General features: G+C 35.9%; 1 protein-coding gene across 3 annotated transcripts in view; it reads right to left on the reverse strand.

Moving 5' to 3' along the window:
• The window catches only part of SSR1 (signal sequence receptor subunit 1), a 38,503-nt gene that overhangs the window by 19,751 nt on the left and 1,473 nt on the right, over positions 1-17,279 (reverse strand). For 2 of the 3 annotated variants that reach the window (XM_019666550.1, XM_019666551.1), the window contains exons 2-7: positions 15,875-15,987; positions 11,180-11,267; positions 9,673-9,935; positions 8,099-8,175; positions 7,260-7,338; positions 5,622-5,715 (exon numbers count right to left, since the gene is read on the reverse strand). In XM_019666550.1, the coding sequence (XP_019522095.1) occupies positions 5,622-5,715; positions 7,260-7,338; positions 8,099-8,175; positions 9,673-9,935; positions 11,180-11,267; positions 15,875-15,987 (714 nt within the window). Of the gene's footprint in view, positions 1-5,320; positions 5,336-5,621; positions 5,716-7,259; positions 7,339-8,098; positions 8,176-9,672; positions 9,936-11,179; positions 11,268-15,874; positions 15,988-17,279 lie in introns of all 3 variants that reach the window. The other variant, XM_019666549.1, reaches the window with a different exon arrangement.

The raw sequence follows: 17,279 nt of genomic DNA on the forward strand, positions 1-17,279 counted from the left end.
AAAAAAAAAAAAAAAACAAAAAAAAAACCAAAAAAAAAGTCCCAGTTGATGATGGAAAGTTCTACTTTACAAAAGAATGGCAGTTAGTAAAAATCAAAGAAATCTTTATTGAAAATCATCACAACCTCTGAAACACTGATTTGTGAGAGATTATAACCTGGTGAATGGTTTAGAGAATTGGGCATCTATGTGATGCCAAAGTACCACACAGTAATTCCAGGTTATAAGAAGCAAAAAAGGCCTCACCTTTCCTGGTCACATGGGAAGTTCATGTGGCTACCACCCTAACCTAGTGCTCAATTTAGTGTCACTAATGAATGATGGCACAATCAGATACTGTTTCTTGATGTAATGTAGGAAGAAGTACTCATGAGCTATGATGTACGCTATCTGCTAAAAAAGATCAACTTTAATCAAGCCTGTAGATGTATCTTCCAGGTTAAATAAATTTTAGCTAAAAGACCACCTGGAAGCTTATTAGAAACACCAACACTTTGGCCCTACTCTAGGGCTACTGAATCCAAACCTGCATCGTACGATTTCCAAATTTGTACACAATTAATGTATGAGAAGCCCTTTTCTATAGGACAAGTGGGCAATCTCTTCAGCTGTAGTAAATTAAAAGGGACTTAAGGGATATAACAACCAGATGCAATGCATTATCCTATGTTGGAAAAACCAGTTATAAAGAATATTTTTGAAACAATTGAAGAAATTTCAATATGAATGGGTTGTTACATATAATAAAATAATAAATCTTTAAATGTGATGTTTCTGTCAGAAAATGGTATTTCTTTGCAAACTGAAATATTTTAGAGATAGTGTTATGTGGGCAAAAAATAATAAATCAAACTGAAAGTAAAGGGTGATCTGATCATAAATTCCTAACTGGGCAGGTCATGGTGGGTTGTCATGCCCCAGGCCTATAACTTCCCTAGTAAAAGGCTATCTTTGCCTTAAGCAAGCCCAGTCTATTGTTATGTGCATCTAGATTAACACACCTTTGAAACGCCTCTTCTTCAGCTCCCTGGGAAGTGTAACTGCCCTCCAGAGAGCATAGTCTTGTACTATTCTGTAATCTAAACATATTTCCCAGACTTGCTTTCTCCCACTTCATATACTCTTCCTTACATTCCCCCGTTAATTCCAAATGTATAAAAGAAGCTGCAAACTGTAATTCTGCAGAGATTTGAGATCTCGCTTCCCGGCATATCATCAGTTTGGCCCAAATAAACTCATAAAAATTCCTCTACAGGTTTGGATGTTTCTTACATTGACATGTGCCATTTTTCTATAATTTAAAGTACCTCGAATCAAAAAAGCAAGTTTAAAAAGATGGGTTTTGCATAGAAAAAAGAAATCTATACTCTAAAAGACTAAATCATGTTTTTGCCAACTATACTTATTTTTTCACACCCTTTTACTTAATCTCTACGCCCAATTTCTGAAATGCTCTCAGGACCCCTTTGATTTCACAAGATGAGGCTCCTTTTGGGGCCCCAGGATCCCGGGTTTTGCTGTAAAAGTAATTAATAGTGAGAAAAGACTGTAGCTATGGGTATTATGTGCCTTCCAGCTATTGTCAAATTCCAAAAAACAATCAACAAATAACATGCCTCTCAATAAGCTTGTAGAGGGCAAAACATCAAAACCTTTTTGAGGGCCAGCCGAGTGGCGCGTTGGTTAAGAGCTGGCTTGGGACGCCAGAGGGCCCCAGTTCGGATCCCACATATGAGGGCCAGTGACACTGCCCTCTACAGCTAAGATGCTGAACAACAGCTCAACCTGGAGCTGGGCTGCCATGAGTCGCCGGCGACGGCATAGGCTGCAACCCCTGCTGCCGTGGGTTGCTATGGGCTACCATGTGTAGCCAGCAGCCAGCGTGAGCGGCCAGCAGCTGCAGTGAGCAGCTGTCCAGAAGCTGGCGACTGTCTTGCCCGGGAAGACAGTAATGATGGTGCCAACTTGGGCCAGTGAAGCAACGTCCTCCATAACTAGACTGAAGAACAAAAGGATAGCAACTTGTCTGTTCCCCTTCCTCCAATTCCCCAATAAAAAAAAATCTTAAAAACAAACAAACAAAAAAAAAAAACCTTCTTGAATTTGATAAAACATTTTATCGTCCTAAATGGGTAACTGGATTAGCTCAATGCTGGTTAGAAGTTCCCTTGTCCATGAAGTTTTTTAAAACAAGGAATTTCACTTAAATGGGAAAAGAAAGGAATAATACAAGTGTCTTTGGTGGCAAGACATGGTCCTTAGGCTAGACAATCAGATTTTGAGCAAGATAAGCAAATGTTGTTAAAAGTATTTAGTGACTTTAATTGTACCCATCTTTGAGTATTAAGTCTCACTGGGAAAATACATGGGCTTTAGAATGAGACAAATGTAGTTGTGAATCGTGGCAAGTTACTTTTTTCTTAGGAGCAATTTCTCACCAACAGTGACGGCAGCTGACCTTGCAGCTGAGTGACTGCCCAGTACACAGAAGGCACCTAACGTAAGTTCTATCCTTCAACAAGGCCACCCCTGATTCTAATATGGTCCCTTTTCCTAACATGTTAGCTGTCTATATTATTCAATCTAGCACATAATCACATACTATCTGTTTACTCAAATATTTCATGTTATGTGCATTATTTTCCTCAAGTAGAAATCTAAATTCTTGAAAAAAATAGTAACTTTCTTAACTTTTTAAGATACCACTCAACCTAGTAGAGAATTACGACAGTAGATACTTAGTACTTGTCAAATGAAAACACAATTGTACATGATTTGAATTTTGCTCAATAAATGTAGTAATAATTTCCAGCATTTAAGTTCACGAATAACAATGGCAGGGAGAAAGACACTATAAAACAAACCTCCCAATCTATTTGTCATGTAAAAATTCTTTTGAAGAGGTTGACTCCATAGCTGTTACAGTGACTTTAGTCAATTATAATTTTTAATGCTTTTCAAATGTAGTTTCAGCTAATTCTGTGTAAGACAGTTAAAATATAATTATATTTGAAGAAATCACGTATTTAAAGGTACACAGGCTTCATAATTCTGATGCACTGTGAAGAGATTATGGTTTACATTTCAACCCAGTTCTATTTTTTGCTACACTGAAGTCAGGATGATATGGAAAATTTGTCCTTACAGAAAAGATTTACTCCCATAACCTCAGCTACCACCCATGCTATATGTCCCATCTTCTCCAAATTTTGACTCACTTGTTGTTCTACACACAGCATTCAAATGCTGACTAGACTTCCTTATCTGGGAGTTTCACGGGTTCCTCACATTCAACAGATCCAAGCGCACCTCACCTCTCTACATGCATTCACACTCCTCTCCCTGCATTCCCCGCATTAACAGGATCGTCTTCCACCCAGCAGCCTAAGCTCAGAGTACTCTTTCACTCCCCCCCACGACACCCATAATGTCACCAAAAGCCTGGTCTGTTCCACTTCTATAACATCTTTCTGCTGCTCCCTTTTATTCTCATCATTACTGCCTTAGCTTAGGCCCTACTGATTTCTCACGCTTTTTCGAAATCATTTTGTAGTAGCTCCTGCTTGCTAGCCATTCTCCACAAAACTATCATAATTTCTTTTAAAACATAAATTTGTTATTTCTCTGCTTTAAAGTGTTTGATGGCTTGTAAGTCCTTAGCATAGCACATAAAACCTTGAAGACCCCTTTTTATGCAACTTTTAAAGGCTCTGGTCAAATGTCAACCCTTCTGTGAATGATTTCCTACTCGCCTAGAGGAGGGGGGCTTCTATGCTCTCATTACTTTGTACCCACTTTTAATTATGGGTATAGTATGTACCCATACTGTAACTATGTTTCAATAGAGAGAGCTCACTGAAAATAATAGAGAAACAATTCAACTTGTAAACCCAGAAATGACTTGAACCAAGCCAATTCTGAGGAAAAGAAATACTATTAATAAGTGGCCAATAAATATGTGTAAAGGAGCCAAACCTCATTCTTAATTGTAACAAAAAAGAAAAAGAGATACCATTTTGTATAAGGACAGATTAAAACATTTGATAACACTTGAGAATAAATGAGAGTAGAGGAGAAACAGTATTGTACACTGGTGAGAACATAAATTGGCACTATCTTTTGAGAGGAAAAATGGGATACTTTCCATACAAACTAAAATACATATAATCTTAGAACTAGATATTTTACTTTTAAGAAATATTTCCATGTGGGGAGTGGGTGAAATGGATGAAGGAGGTCAAGAGGTACCAACTTCCAGTTATAAAAAAAGCACGTCATGGGGATGCAATACTGTTGTATATTTGAAAGTTGCTGAGAGTAGAAAAAAAAATGTTACTCTGTGTGGTGACGGATGGTAACTAGACTTACTGTGGGGATCATTTTGCAACATATACAAATATTGAACCATTACACTGTACACCTGAAACTAATATCATGTTATATGTCAACTATATCTCAATTTTTAAAAATCCCATAAATTTAAATATAAGAACCTTGATTACATTTTAAAAAAATAAATGCTTACATATGAGCGCTTAGTACTATTTAATAATTATGCCTCACGCGCCTTTATACCACTACTTTAGGTAGCACGAACTTATCTAAGTCCTGGCTCCGCCTCTCACTAGCTATATGACAAGCTTCCTCACTACACATCTAATTGTAAGAGTAAAAAACTGGAAATAACAAACATCCTTCAACACAGCAATACAGGCTTAATCTAATCTATCATGACACATTTATATAAAATACTACCTAGTTATTAAAAAGAATGAGGTAAATATATAAGTAGCTATCACAAAAAGAAATCCAAGGCACGAAAACTCAGGTTGTAGAACTGTGTGCAATGTGATGCCATCTGTGTAAAACACAGAGAAACAATGGACATATATGCTGCTATATGTATAGAAAATACTTAAAATAACACATATATGCCAATTATTTATGGAAAATGGGATTAGTGGATCTAGGAGGTCATTGTTGCTTTTCACTTCTGTACTATTTTTACAATAAAGTCTTACTGCTTTTATAATAAATGTTTTTTAAAAGTCCATTTACAATTGGAGAAAAAAATTCTACATTGTCTTATAAAGGTAAATATTTTAACTAGCTGCATCATATGCAATAAAACTGAAATATATCTGTTAAGTAAACTATCAGGCAAAATTTTAGGTTTATTCTTTCAAACTATAGAGGGTAGTTTTTCCAACAGAGTGCTAGAAAACTGTTTCATTACTCATTAAACTTACGTAAAATATTCATGTGCTATGCAAGAGCCCCCAATACACAGCAAATACCATTAAAAAATTAATCGCCTCACCTCTTCTACTCTGCACTGAAGCAACAGGAAAGAAGAGAGACAGGGAAAAGATTAGGAATACAGAGAATTCACACATTTGTGTATAAACTGTAGATTTGGAAGCATTTCTAAATTAAAGTGTAAAAATATTACACAGAATAAAATTTTAAAGCACTCAATCATATTATACTAGATTCTATACAAAGAAAAAAAAGAAGAGTGTTAAATAGCACTGACCAAGCACTTTTTGCTAAATCTAAAATAAATATTTAATTTCTATTTAAGAGAAAAAGTTCCCACCCAAGTTAATAAGAGTACTTACTGATCTGATTCAAAGTTTCTTGAGGAATCCAACTCATGTCAACATCATTCTGACTTGATGTACCCATCTCTACTTTCTGTATGGGTCTCTTGCGCTAAGAGAACATAAAAACATTACTTTAAAGGAGTTTCATTATATCGTTTGCTATAACTTTAAAAAGAGACTTATCAAGCTACTTAAATATTTTAACAAACTTACATGTTCTCTTCTAGTTTTAAAACATATTCCTAATTCAAATTTTTATTAATCAGAGGACCAAATCATGTCTAGCACCAATTATAAAGAATAAATAGTAAAGAATAAATCTTCACAATAACTATTTATTTTCAGGCTTTAAAGGCATTTTCCTGTGCTGTAAAGTTTCATGTCATTACACAATTGGTGGACCATCATATAAGAACCTTAAACGATGTTCTTTCCCTTTGGGAATCAAATCTAAAAGAATTTATTTCTACATTCAACAAAATTCAGGATAATTACTGAAATGTTGCATGCAGGCAGATGCCTGTACTGTTAACTAAATACACTTCAACAGTTGGCATAGATAAAACAGAAACATAAATTCCCATTTAAGCCAACAACCTAAAACTCTGTCCTGAAGTATCTGCGGCAAAACTGCTATAAAGTAATTCAATTCCATTCTTTAGTCCTGCTCTTAAAACAAACAATCAAAAACCCTTAATTATTTACATAAGAGAGTATTAATTATACAGTCCAAAAATTAGATTCTGAATACACAGAAAAGTCACCTCAGCTAATTTAAAAAATGGCTTCATTCAAATGGAAAAAAGTTGGAGATGCCATTATACTTAACATAGCAAAAATGCTGCCTATTATGAAAATGAGGCAAAGAAAGTTATGGAAATTAACACTTAAGTACTAAGAATTTCTCTTTTAAAGAGCAAGTGCTTATTAATAACACTAACTGCTAGTTTTAATATGAGGGTATTGGTGAATATTAATATAGTTAACACAAATCATGTTACACTTTCCCATTCAGAGGAACAGTATGGGTTGTTTTGTTTTGCAGGGTGGGGGAGGAGTGAGATGAGGACAGTGGTGAAATTAGCTATTACATCCACACAGAGAAACCAGGATTATAGCAGGTGCTTTAGTGTTGCCACTTTACTACGCTAACAAGAAAACAGAAGTTAGGCTGTTAGAACAAATACAGACAAATTTATTCTTTTCCAAGTGAAAAGATTCTTTTAATTGCTAATTAGGAATTATCCCTATAGTTAAACAGTATTAAAGAAAATATAAAAGGTGCAGTGCTTACAGATAAAATAACAAACATCCATGAAAAAGTATAGTAAGCAGAAAAATGAAATCTTATCTCTGAGTTTACGGAATAAAAATTCCAGCATAATTTAGAGTTACAATAACAACAAGAAGGTACAGATCACTCTGGAGGGTGTAGATAAGGACACTAATTGCACACGTGTAGAAAAGTCTAAACAAATCCAAGTCACACATCCAAAGTTTCACCTTCAGTATTTATTTTTAAAAGGTATAACAAACCTGTAAATATACAAACCCACAGTGAAACCAAGAAACCACAAGTAACTGGACCGTATTTCATTCAGTACTGTAACAACTTCTAAAGTACGGCTATAAGAGCTGTTCATCTGTAATTACCTTTCTAGATTCTAGGAGTTGATGAAGGCCAACAACCACCAACAGCCCAAGACCGGCAAGGAACATATACATAAAGATTCTGATATAAAAGGAGAAAATACAAACTGTCTTAATTCATAGGAAATGTCTCAGCTAATTAAAACTATAATTCTGTTTTAACTTCTAAGAAACACCATAGTTAATTACATCTATAATGCTACCACACGATATAAGCTTTCCAAGTAACTTGGGAAAAGGAATAAAAGTATTTTTAATTCAACACAGATCCAGGTAATAAGTTTGATATATTTTTTACTTATCTCTAAGAACAATTAATCAGTTTTAAAAAGCAATATGTACTGAAATGAATAAAACGATTTTATAATTGCATTAGGTTTTGTCTTCTTCAAATATATCAGATTATTTTGCATTTTGTTTTGAAAATTACTTTCGTTGAATTACATGTAAGTACACAGTAAGAAATGATTCATCATTCACAAAGAACATATTTTTCAAGATAAAATCTTATAATTTATGTTTTCAATAGCGAATTTAGAGGCATGCAATTTAGGATTAGGCTGGTGATCAGCTTAAGAAGCATGGTGTGAAAAAGAATTTAGAAGAGGGAAAGGATGGAAAGCCAAAGTTATGTTTTTAAAACAAATTTGTCAGTTTCAACTATCCATCCTAACTTGGTATTATAAGAATCATCTGAAGTATGGATTTATGTAGTAAGGATTTCATCAAATCTATATAGTCTATTGCATTTGCATCATTTAATAAAAATAGGTTGACAGGAGCAACCTATTTCTAGTCTTACTTAATGAGATCAAAATCCACATATTTCAACTTTTACTTACGTTTCTCCATCTAACCCATCCTCTCTTTCAATAATTGTAACTGTTTGATTGAAGACAGCATCTTGGAATACATTACCCTGTTAAAAAAAAAATTTTCCCCAAATCTGAAATGCACTGGAAAAATGAATGCTTACAAGGTTTCTTAAAACCATCATCCTAAGAAATACACTACAGCTTTCTTATCACTTAGAATGTATGACTAAACAAAGCCATATGTAATGCAACTAATTCAGTGTCAGGGATTCGACATTGTGTTACTTTCTCCTACCAAAAAAAAAATGCCTCCAGCTTTGCCAAAGTTGTGCCCCACTTTCTTTGGGGGTGGGGGTGGCGGTGGTGGGGTAAGAGGCTGAAGAACCAGGGGAGTAAAAAAAACAAGATAAAATGTGCAGGAAGAAACAAAGCCCACAGGACACGCTGACAACTAGAAGCACTAGCTTCTGTTGTGTGTAATCCTCCAAAACAAGAAAGGAAGAGCATGAGTATTACAGTAGTAGCGCAGTAGCAGATCGTTTTAAGAACTAGACTTGAACAAAAGTCAAATTCATGTTCTAAATTGACAGGGGACTGGAAATCAATTTCTTTATAATAAATGGGTTGGTGATTTTTCAGGATCAAAATAATTTTCTGGCAGCGAATTGGGGGAGGGGAGTTGTCACTTCGAGGGGTAAAAAGTATAACTATTGCACTTTGTTATACAGCTGAAACTAATTTTTAAAAATGTGTATTTCACAATAAAAAAATAATTTTCTGTTGTGATCTTGAAACCATTTTGTCAGTTCAACACAATTTGTTTCCAAACACATCAGAAAAACAGGGACAATATATCAATAGCTGTTTTTAGTGTTTGATACTTTGCACAAAGGTGGTACTTACTATTTCTACTCTCTACTAAGTAATTAAAAGGGAAAACTTAATTGTAGCACAAGAAATTTAACTAAGACATGAGGTAAACATGTTGACACCAAGATGATAAAAGGCTGAATAAGATTCCAAGAGGATGAAATTTCCTGCTTTGAAAACTTCTTGAAAAGGGAATGTGCTCTTAACTGAAGGTGGACGTAATAACTGGCATCTAGAGGTCAACCCCCAGCAGTTCAATTGTGGTGGGCTTCTTTCATTCATTCACTAGATACATACCATATAGATTAAATATTATAAGAAAGGCACAACAGAGCTAATATTAGGCTATTGGGTTCTGACAAACCATGAACCTTACTGCTAACTACAGACACCACTGTGTGGCTTACTGCTCCTTTTCAGAATCCAGCTCACGTCACTTCCACTTTCATACTATAGCACCTTACACCTATCTCTAGTATGTATCACTTCTCATGCTGTGATATTGCTTGTTTACTTACATCTCCCCCAGTGGATTATAGACTTGAAGAGACGTGCAATTTATCTTTGCCTCCCTAGTACCTATCACAGCTTCAACCGAAAAACAGGCACTTGAATGAGTAAGTACAAGAATATCCAAATGTCAATTGTCCTCATCCATCTCTAACTAAAAAAAAAGAATAAAACAAAACAAAACAAAAAAAACAACAACCCCAAAGTTTAGAGGGCCTTACGTTCAAATCTTTGTAGTTCAGATTGATGACTAGACCAAAGGGTCGTCCACCCATGGGCTCTGCAGGAATGAAGGAGTACTCAAAAGTTGCCTGTCTCTGGGGTGGCACTACAGTGTTCAGAGGAAGAGCAGTGAAATTCTGGATGTAAAACTGGTAGTCCTGAGGATAACGGAATGAGGCATCTAGGGATTCAACAATAAAATCTTCTGTACCCTTGTTCGTAAAGCCTACTAGGAACTTCACAATGTTATTTGCTGGAAAATCTAAGAAACAAAAAGAGGCAGAAAGATTAGAAAATGTTCTGAGGGCATAAAATAAAATCAGACATTACTAATGGACTTTGGCACCCCTTCCTGATGCATGGAGACTTGGTTTTATAGCCCCTTCAATAGAGCACTCCAGTCATCCACTAATTAGTAACTGGAGTTGGTGTATAATCTTCAACCTCTGCCTGTATTCCAACATTCCGACTTAAGAGTTGAACTGAGAATCTCAATTTCAGACTAGTTCACATCCAAGTTATGTGGTCTATGAGAGTTGTGTACTTTTAGCATTAACATTGTCTTGTAGTGGGGCTGTATGTCTTGATGAATTCACCTTCCCTACCTCAGTATCTGTGATTTGTGCAAATAATGGGAAGGATGACAAAAAGATCATCTAAGAAGTTCAGCAAAATTGTAACATCTGTTAGAACGTTAAAAAAAAAAAATTTGCAATTAGTCAAATGCAAATTTGAAGGTAAGACCCAAGGAGGAGGCTACCAAAAATAAACGGGGATTTAAAAAAACTCTCTTAACCAAATTACACTTTTTGTAGGCATAAAGTTGGAACCTATGGGGGAATAAAACAGAAAAGCTGAGAAGACCAAGAAAATAACTTGAAATAATGTCTTCAATAATCATACCGTAGTCTACAGAGCTGAGTTTTACCCAGCACAGCACAAGCTTTGCGGTCAGACCCATGTGGGTCTGAATCTTGTCTCCACTCTATCTACTAGCTGGGTAACCTGGACGAGGTGTTCACCTCTCTAAATCTCAGTGCAGCAACAGTAACTAACCTCACAGGATTTCTGTTAGGATTACATGACACAGCCAAGCTACTGAGAACAGTGCCTGCCACATAGCCCTCATTAAATACAAGCCTGTATTTATTTTCTTTTAATGAAACCTAATCTCTAGCCAAGGCCTAATTGTAAAGATTTAATATTTCACTAATGTTTCCACTCAAAATATGAGGTAGTTTACTGTGGCAGTCTTCTTTCAAAGGAACATTTAGCTTCTAGTTAGAATAGGTAGTATTTATTTTTCCCCTTAAATGCCAGGAATACTACCTTACAGACATGGGTATTCATAGATATATAAGAGGGTTTTTTTCAAATTGTGTGTTTACACTATACTTGTAAGAGAGGAAGATGAATAAAGATCTTAAGCATTACTAATGCTTCCCAAAAAAGTGACCCTGTCATTTACAAAATCCCTCTGAGTTAAAACGACTATTTCTCTATTACCTTCTCCCTTCACAAACAGAATAGTCGTGTCTGCACTTGGTGAAGCTTCAGGTTCACCAGATACATCTTCTTCCTCTTTATCTTCTGCCTAAGAAAAACAACATTAAAATGGGATTACTGTGGGGGGAAAACACACCATCATTTACAAACGACTTCCTAAGATTTGGGACAAAATATTGCCTGTCCAACGCTTTGTTGGGATTAGCAGTGGTAGGAATTTCATTGTGTCTTATCAGTTAAAATAAAAACTTGAGTGGTGCATCTCAAACAGTAATGTGCATACCAAGCCCCGAGATTTTGCAGACCTGATTCAAGTCTACAGTAAAGTCTGGAATTCTTTGTTTCAAACAAGCACCCAGGAAATGCCATGTTGTTGATACTCAAACCACCTTTTCAACTGCAAGGTTCTAAAGTGAAGGTTGGTAAACTTTTTCTGTAAAGGGCCAGATATCAACATTTTCAGCTTTGAGAACCATAAAGTCCCCATTGCAACTACTCAACTCTGTGCCGCCTTCAATGTGGCTGCAGTGTGAAAGCGGACAGACAATACGTACTGGATTTGGTGCAGCCACATTGTCCTGACCCTGCTCTACAACACCTTATCAGCCTACAAAGATTTCCATCCTGATCAACAGAACAATTTTCCTGTAAGAATTCATCACACAACTGGAAAAAATGGGCAAACAAACAAACAGCTAGGGATCATACGGGGGTGAGGGAGGTGTCCTAAAACTTGATTAAAGTTGCACAACATGGTACATTCACTAAAAATAACTGAATTGTATGCTTAAAACAGTTGACTTATGATGTGTAAATATCTCAATAAAGTTGTTAAAAAATGTGAACAAACTTTAGTTTAAAATCTCAGTGCAGCCTTTCTCCAGGCATCAGTGAGGACTACAGAGATGAGTATGTTTGAAGTGTTCAGAGCCTTAATAATTTGAGATGCTTATGGGCACCATTGTTTACTGGTTTTTAACTTTTCATTTACATAAACTACTTTCTTTCAATAGACAGGCTTTGCAAGAGCAAAGACAAAGACTGTTTATACTTTAAAAATTCAACACACCCAGTTCATATGCTTAAGAGACAAGGCACTTAAACATTTGATGAATGTGCAGTAATATGCTATATTTTAAGTATCCTTAATGATAACTTTCATTTAATAAGGGTTAGTGATGTCTACTTTTGGGAAAAGAGACCCACAAGTAGGAAAACAGACCGAAGGCAGGAAGGAATAAGCTGTAGGAATAAAGAGGAAAGGTTATACTTGAGAAACAGGTAAGACAAACCATCCCTAAGATTTGATTTATGTGTTGTGGCGTAAAAGGAAATGGAAGTAACAAGGCAACAGTTTGAATCACTGGAGTCATATCAAAACAAGAAATAGTTTATAGAGGTGGGATGGAGGGTATATGCTGAACTCCATTTTGGACATACAAAATTTGAGCACCCAGATGGTGCTACCCTGCAAAATGTTGAAAGTACAGGTATAAAGCACAGAAACAGTAAGGCTGGTGGCTAGAATCGAGATCTGAAAGCCATCAATAGAAGGTGATGGTGGCTAAAATCAGAGGTTTCATCAGCAATGAGAGGGTGAGCAGAGGAGAGAAGGTAGCAGCAGCTGGGCAGGGAAAACTAAGAGGGGTTACCATAGAAGCCAACACGAAGGGACTCAAGGAAGGGGTAATCAGCAAATGCTAAAAAGAGCTCAATCAGGATAACAAATGCAAACAGGCCAGGAATTTGGCAATTAGGTCACCTACTGGTGACTTAGCAAGAACAGATTTACTAGACACAGGGAGCCACACAACTTACCAGAACAAATGTGACGTAAACAGAAGGGCAAAACTGTACAGTTTACTCTTTCAAGAAGCATGCTGGTAAAGAAAACGTAGAAACGATGGGTGCATAATATATTTAGAAATAGAAAGTAGAAAATTTGATAAGAGTTCACACTCAATGGCCTTTACTTTGTGACACTGAAGGCAATGTTGTTGCTAAGACTGAAGGACTGATTTCGGAGTTTCAAAGTGGTAAATGTTTGGAATGCTAGTTGTGAAGAACCGGAAGTATATGTAAGTAAAAGTAAATAGCTATCTTATAGCTTAGGGGTCGGCAAACTTTTGAGACGGAATAGCTGCCAGGGGTCAGCAAACTGTGGCTCGCGAGCCACATGCAGCTCTTTGGGTATGTACATGTGACTTTCAAGTAAAATTGAAAATAAAACTCATAGTATTTTTATAAAATTTTTAAAGGCTATTATTCACATAATGGTAATTATGTAAAAATATATTATGGCTCTCAAATAATTTTTAAATTGTTGTAACGGACAGGATTGGCTCTTCCAGGGTCGGCAAACTTTTGAGACGGATCGTACCCAAACAGCTGCATGTGGCTCGCAAGCTGCAGTTTGCCTACCCGTTATAGCGAATTCATAAGCCATATACGTGTGTGTGTGTGTGTGTGTGTGTGTGTGTGTGTGTGTGTGTGATATGTATATTGCCAGTACCTGCTACATGGTCCTTCTCTAAAATATTTCAGCTATTACAGACTATCTCCAGGAGAGTCAAGAAACCGGTCAATCTTAGGAGATGACCTCAGCAGCTGGAGGACAGGCGTGCAAGAGAAACTTTTCACTATACACCTTGCATCTTTTAAATTCTGATCCATTTGAATCATTATTTATTTTAAATAATACTAACATTTTTATGTTAGCTAGTGTTACTACTATAGGGCTTGTTTTAATAAAAACCAAAACGAAAATTGCCATCAGTTCTGTTAAAAATACTTTCAGAGAAGAATTGCAAGCTACATTGCAACCCATAGCTTTAGAGACTAAAGAATAACCAAAGGGATAGACAAGCCCAAGGTGACTTAAAAAAAAATTTGCACCAAAAAATTTTAAACCAGTAACTTGCATCTAAACCTGCTGGTATCTCCAATCTTAGGAAAATGTCCTTTCTGTCCCGACTCCAGACACAGGCCCAGTGGCAAAGGATCCTTCCATATACCCTAATTCCTTGGTGCCTAAAGGCAGCTGTATATAAGTTGATAATGTAAATCTTGGGGAACAACAATGTGAGACGTTGTAGGGCCCTAAGCTCTGGAGGTAACTTTTGTAGCACCTCTGGCCCTAGAGGCGTATCCTTTTTAGCTTCCACAGTCCCACACAAGTCTACCACTGCTGGTATGGTCTAGTCCCAAGGAAGGAAACACTTTCCCTGTCTTCCTGCTTCAACATTCCCTAACCATTTCCTGATTTGAGGAGGGCATCACAGCAAAGGCTACTAATGCTTCTGTACTAACTGGCCAGGGTAAGGAGTGGAGGGTAAGAGAGACAATCAAGGCAGAGAAAGTCCTGGCTAAAGTGTAAATGTAACAAAGATCTAACAGTTTTCTTCTCTACTCTCTTCCTCCACAACAAGTACATTCCAGTGCTAGACAGCCCAAGAATTTCAGAAAGGCAGTTTTAACAATATAATCTATGACAAAATTTCTGTACATGCCCAGGTTTCAGAGCCTAAATACCATCTCTAATCCTCAATTTCTGGATGGATTCCCTTCCATTGTTCACTCAAAGTTATCTTACCATAAATGGCACTTTTAGAACAGTCAAGTCTAAAGATGGAGGAATTTATTGAACTAGTTAAAGTTGCACAGACCTAATATAAACCCTAGAAGTATGGGTACTCATACACATGAAAGGCTTGACACACAGTAATCAGTACAGGTTTCCTGAAGGATGGGGAATTAGAAAAGTACAAAAATTAGTCAGGGTGTTCTAGTCAAGTGAAACAGTACGAGTATGTGCAGAAGCATAAAAATGATAACTTACACATCAACAAAATAGCAAGCAGATTAGCTTAGTTGAAAAGCATACTCCATAAAAATGAGGCTAAGTCAAAACAGGAGCAGAAACCTATATGTGAGGCTAATTATTTTTATGGTGACACACAGAAAAATAGGGACTTGGTTTAATCTCAAAAAAAAAAGGCAAAATCTAGAATCACAAGTTTCCAGGTTCAAGTGTGGCATAAGAGAAAGAAAAAAATATATCTGTGTAGGATACAGAGATGACAGTAGTCCAAGAGAGGAAATGAAATTAGCTAGAAGCATGCTGCAATAACTTTTATTCTAGCTCAATGTTCTTACTGTCATACTACAATTTTATAATAAAAGTATCAGAGCTGGACGACTTCTAAGAAATCTTCTCTCAGCCCTTTACTCTTCACATAGACACTGCCTCAAGAACCTGAACTCCATGACAGCGGAGAAAATACCTGGTTTGTTCACCCAAGCATCCACAACAGTGCCTGGCACACACAAGGGGCTCAATAATAAATATTTGCTTATTGAAGGAAAGAAAAAAGAAAGAGGAAACTGAGACCCAGAGAGACAAGTTACCCAAGGTCAGAAAGCTAAGTAGTGTGCATCCAGATCTATCAATAAATGGTCCAGTGCAATCCACTATACTGTTACCCTTACAGAGTCATGTCCATGTGATCTCCCTTCCCTGTTCCAGAAAATACTTAGGATCCATCCCCAAGAACTGGTCCTTAGTCTCCAAACTTTAATCCACACTGATCACAGTAACAAACCTCTAAAATCAAGAATTTTAATACCAAATTTCTCTATGAAAAGGACAAATTCTAGACATATTATGTACATGCATTTAACCATACATAAACTAACCAAATCTGTGGGTTCATCTTCTTCCACCTCTGCTTCATCATCTTCATCTTCAATTATTGAATCTTCCACTGTTTCTTCATCTTCTGTAAGATCTTGAGCCACTGCTACTGCGCCTAACAATAAAACATAAAACAAGCAGTTAGCTATCCTGGAATACTGATGTTTTTTAATCTCAAGAGTAGTGAAAGAAAATTCCCCCCTGGAATAATTCCATCACCCAGTGCTCTTGAATAATGTCAAACTACAATTAATCTAAGAATATTCACATGATTTTATTTTAATTTTATTAAAATTAAACAACTGCAGTTTAATTTTAATGGGAAATGCTGTCTAATTTTAAAAAGCACCTAACAGTTGAAAAAAATGAACTCCTGAAACTAAAGATGCCTTGAAGTCCAAATAAAGAACTACAAGAAATTTTGTTAAAAATTTGTTAAAAATTAAGGAAAATAAGTGTTTGAAAAGTAAGAAATTCCAAAATTTAATCCTGTCATTAACCATATAAAATAAAATAAAACCACCAAAAAACTCAGGTCTAAGGGGAAACAGCAATCTCAATATCTAGGCAAGAAACATTGTTATTAGAGTTGACTACAGCTCAAAGCTTAGAACTTGACAGCATGTAATTTCAAGGAACAAAGTATTTGTATGGCATCCAAGATAAAAACTAGCTGTGTAAAACACACTGTTCAGTAAAAAATCTTTATTGGTAACTTCAGGGTTGATAGCAGAGAAAAAAGCATGCTTTTCTTTTTGCATATGACTTCAAACATGTTTTAAGATGTTTTATTTCCCCTACACTTAATATCAAAATAAAAGTTACGAGTAAGTGTAATGCCAAGAAGTTATAAATCATAATTTGTAGGTAAAAGTACTCTAAATAAGTCACATTAAATCCATTTCAGGCAAGACCCTCAAAAGAAATTTCAAAGTTCTAGCAACTCTTCCAACATTTCTCAGAAAGAATGATGATGTGGCAATTCAGTAGAGAAAAATGTGGGAAAGGAAACATGCATATGCTGCAATACCCAAGAGAAACAGTATATATTAAGGATCATGCATTTTAAGTCTTTTCTAGTTCCTTGAGTTCTTACTGGCTGTAAAGATTTATGCAAAATATTCAAGAACATTAAATCACACATTATGAACTGAAAAACAGCTTCTATTTCTTGCTGAACAAAGACTAAAATAGTGCATTCATAACTTACAAGTCATTTCAAAAACCAGTAAGAAAAATATCTGTCTGACGTAACTTAAAGTTGTACTTAAATTTCAGGACTAAGACATAACGGCTTTTAACCCTGTTTCAGTGGCTATTAAACAATTCATTTTAATGCTAGCCAATAACAATTTTGTGCCTATAAAATCTAATAGTTTTCAATTGTAAAAATTTGAGAAAACATCT

The sequence above is a fragment of the Hipposideros armiger genome, unplaced genomic scaffold (assembly GCF_001890085.2).
Source record: "Hipposideros armiger isolate ML-2016 unplaced genomic scaffold, ASM189008v1 scaffold_474, whole genome shotgun sequence".
Classification (NCBI taxonomy): domain Eukaryota; kingdom Metazoa; phylum Chordata; class Mammalia; order Chiroptera; family Hipposideridae; genus Hipposideros; species Hipposideros armiger.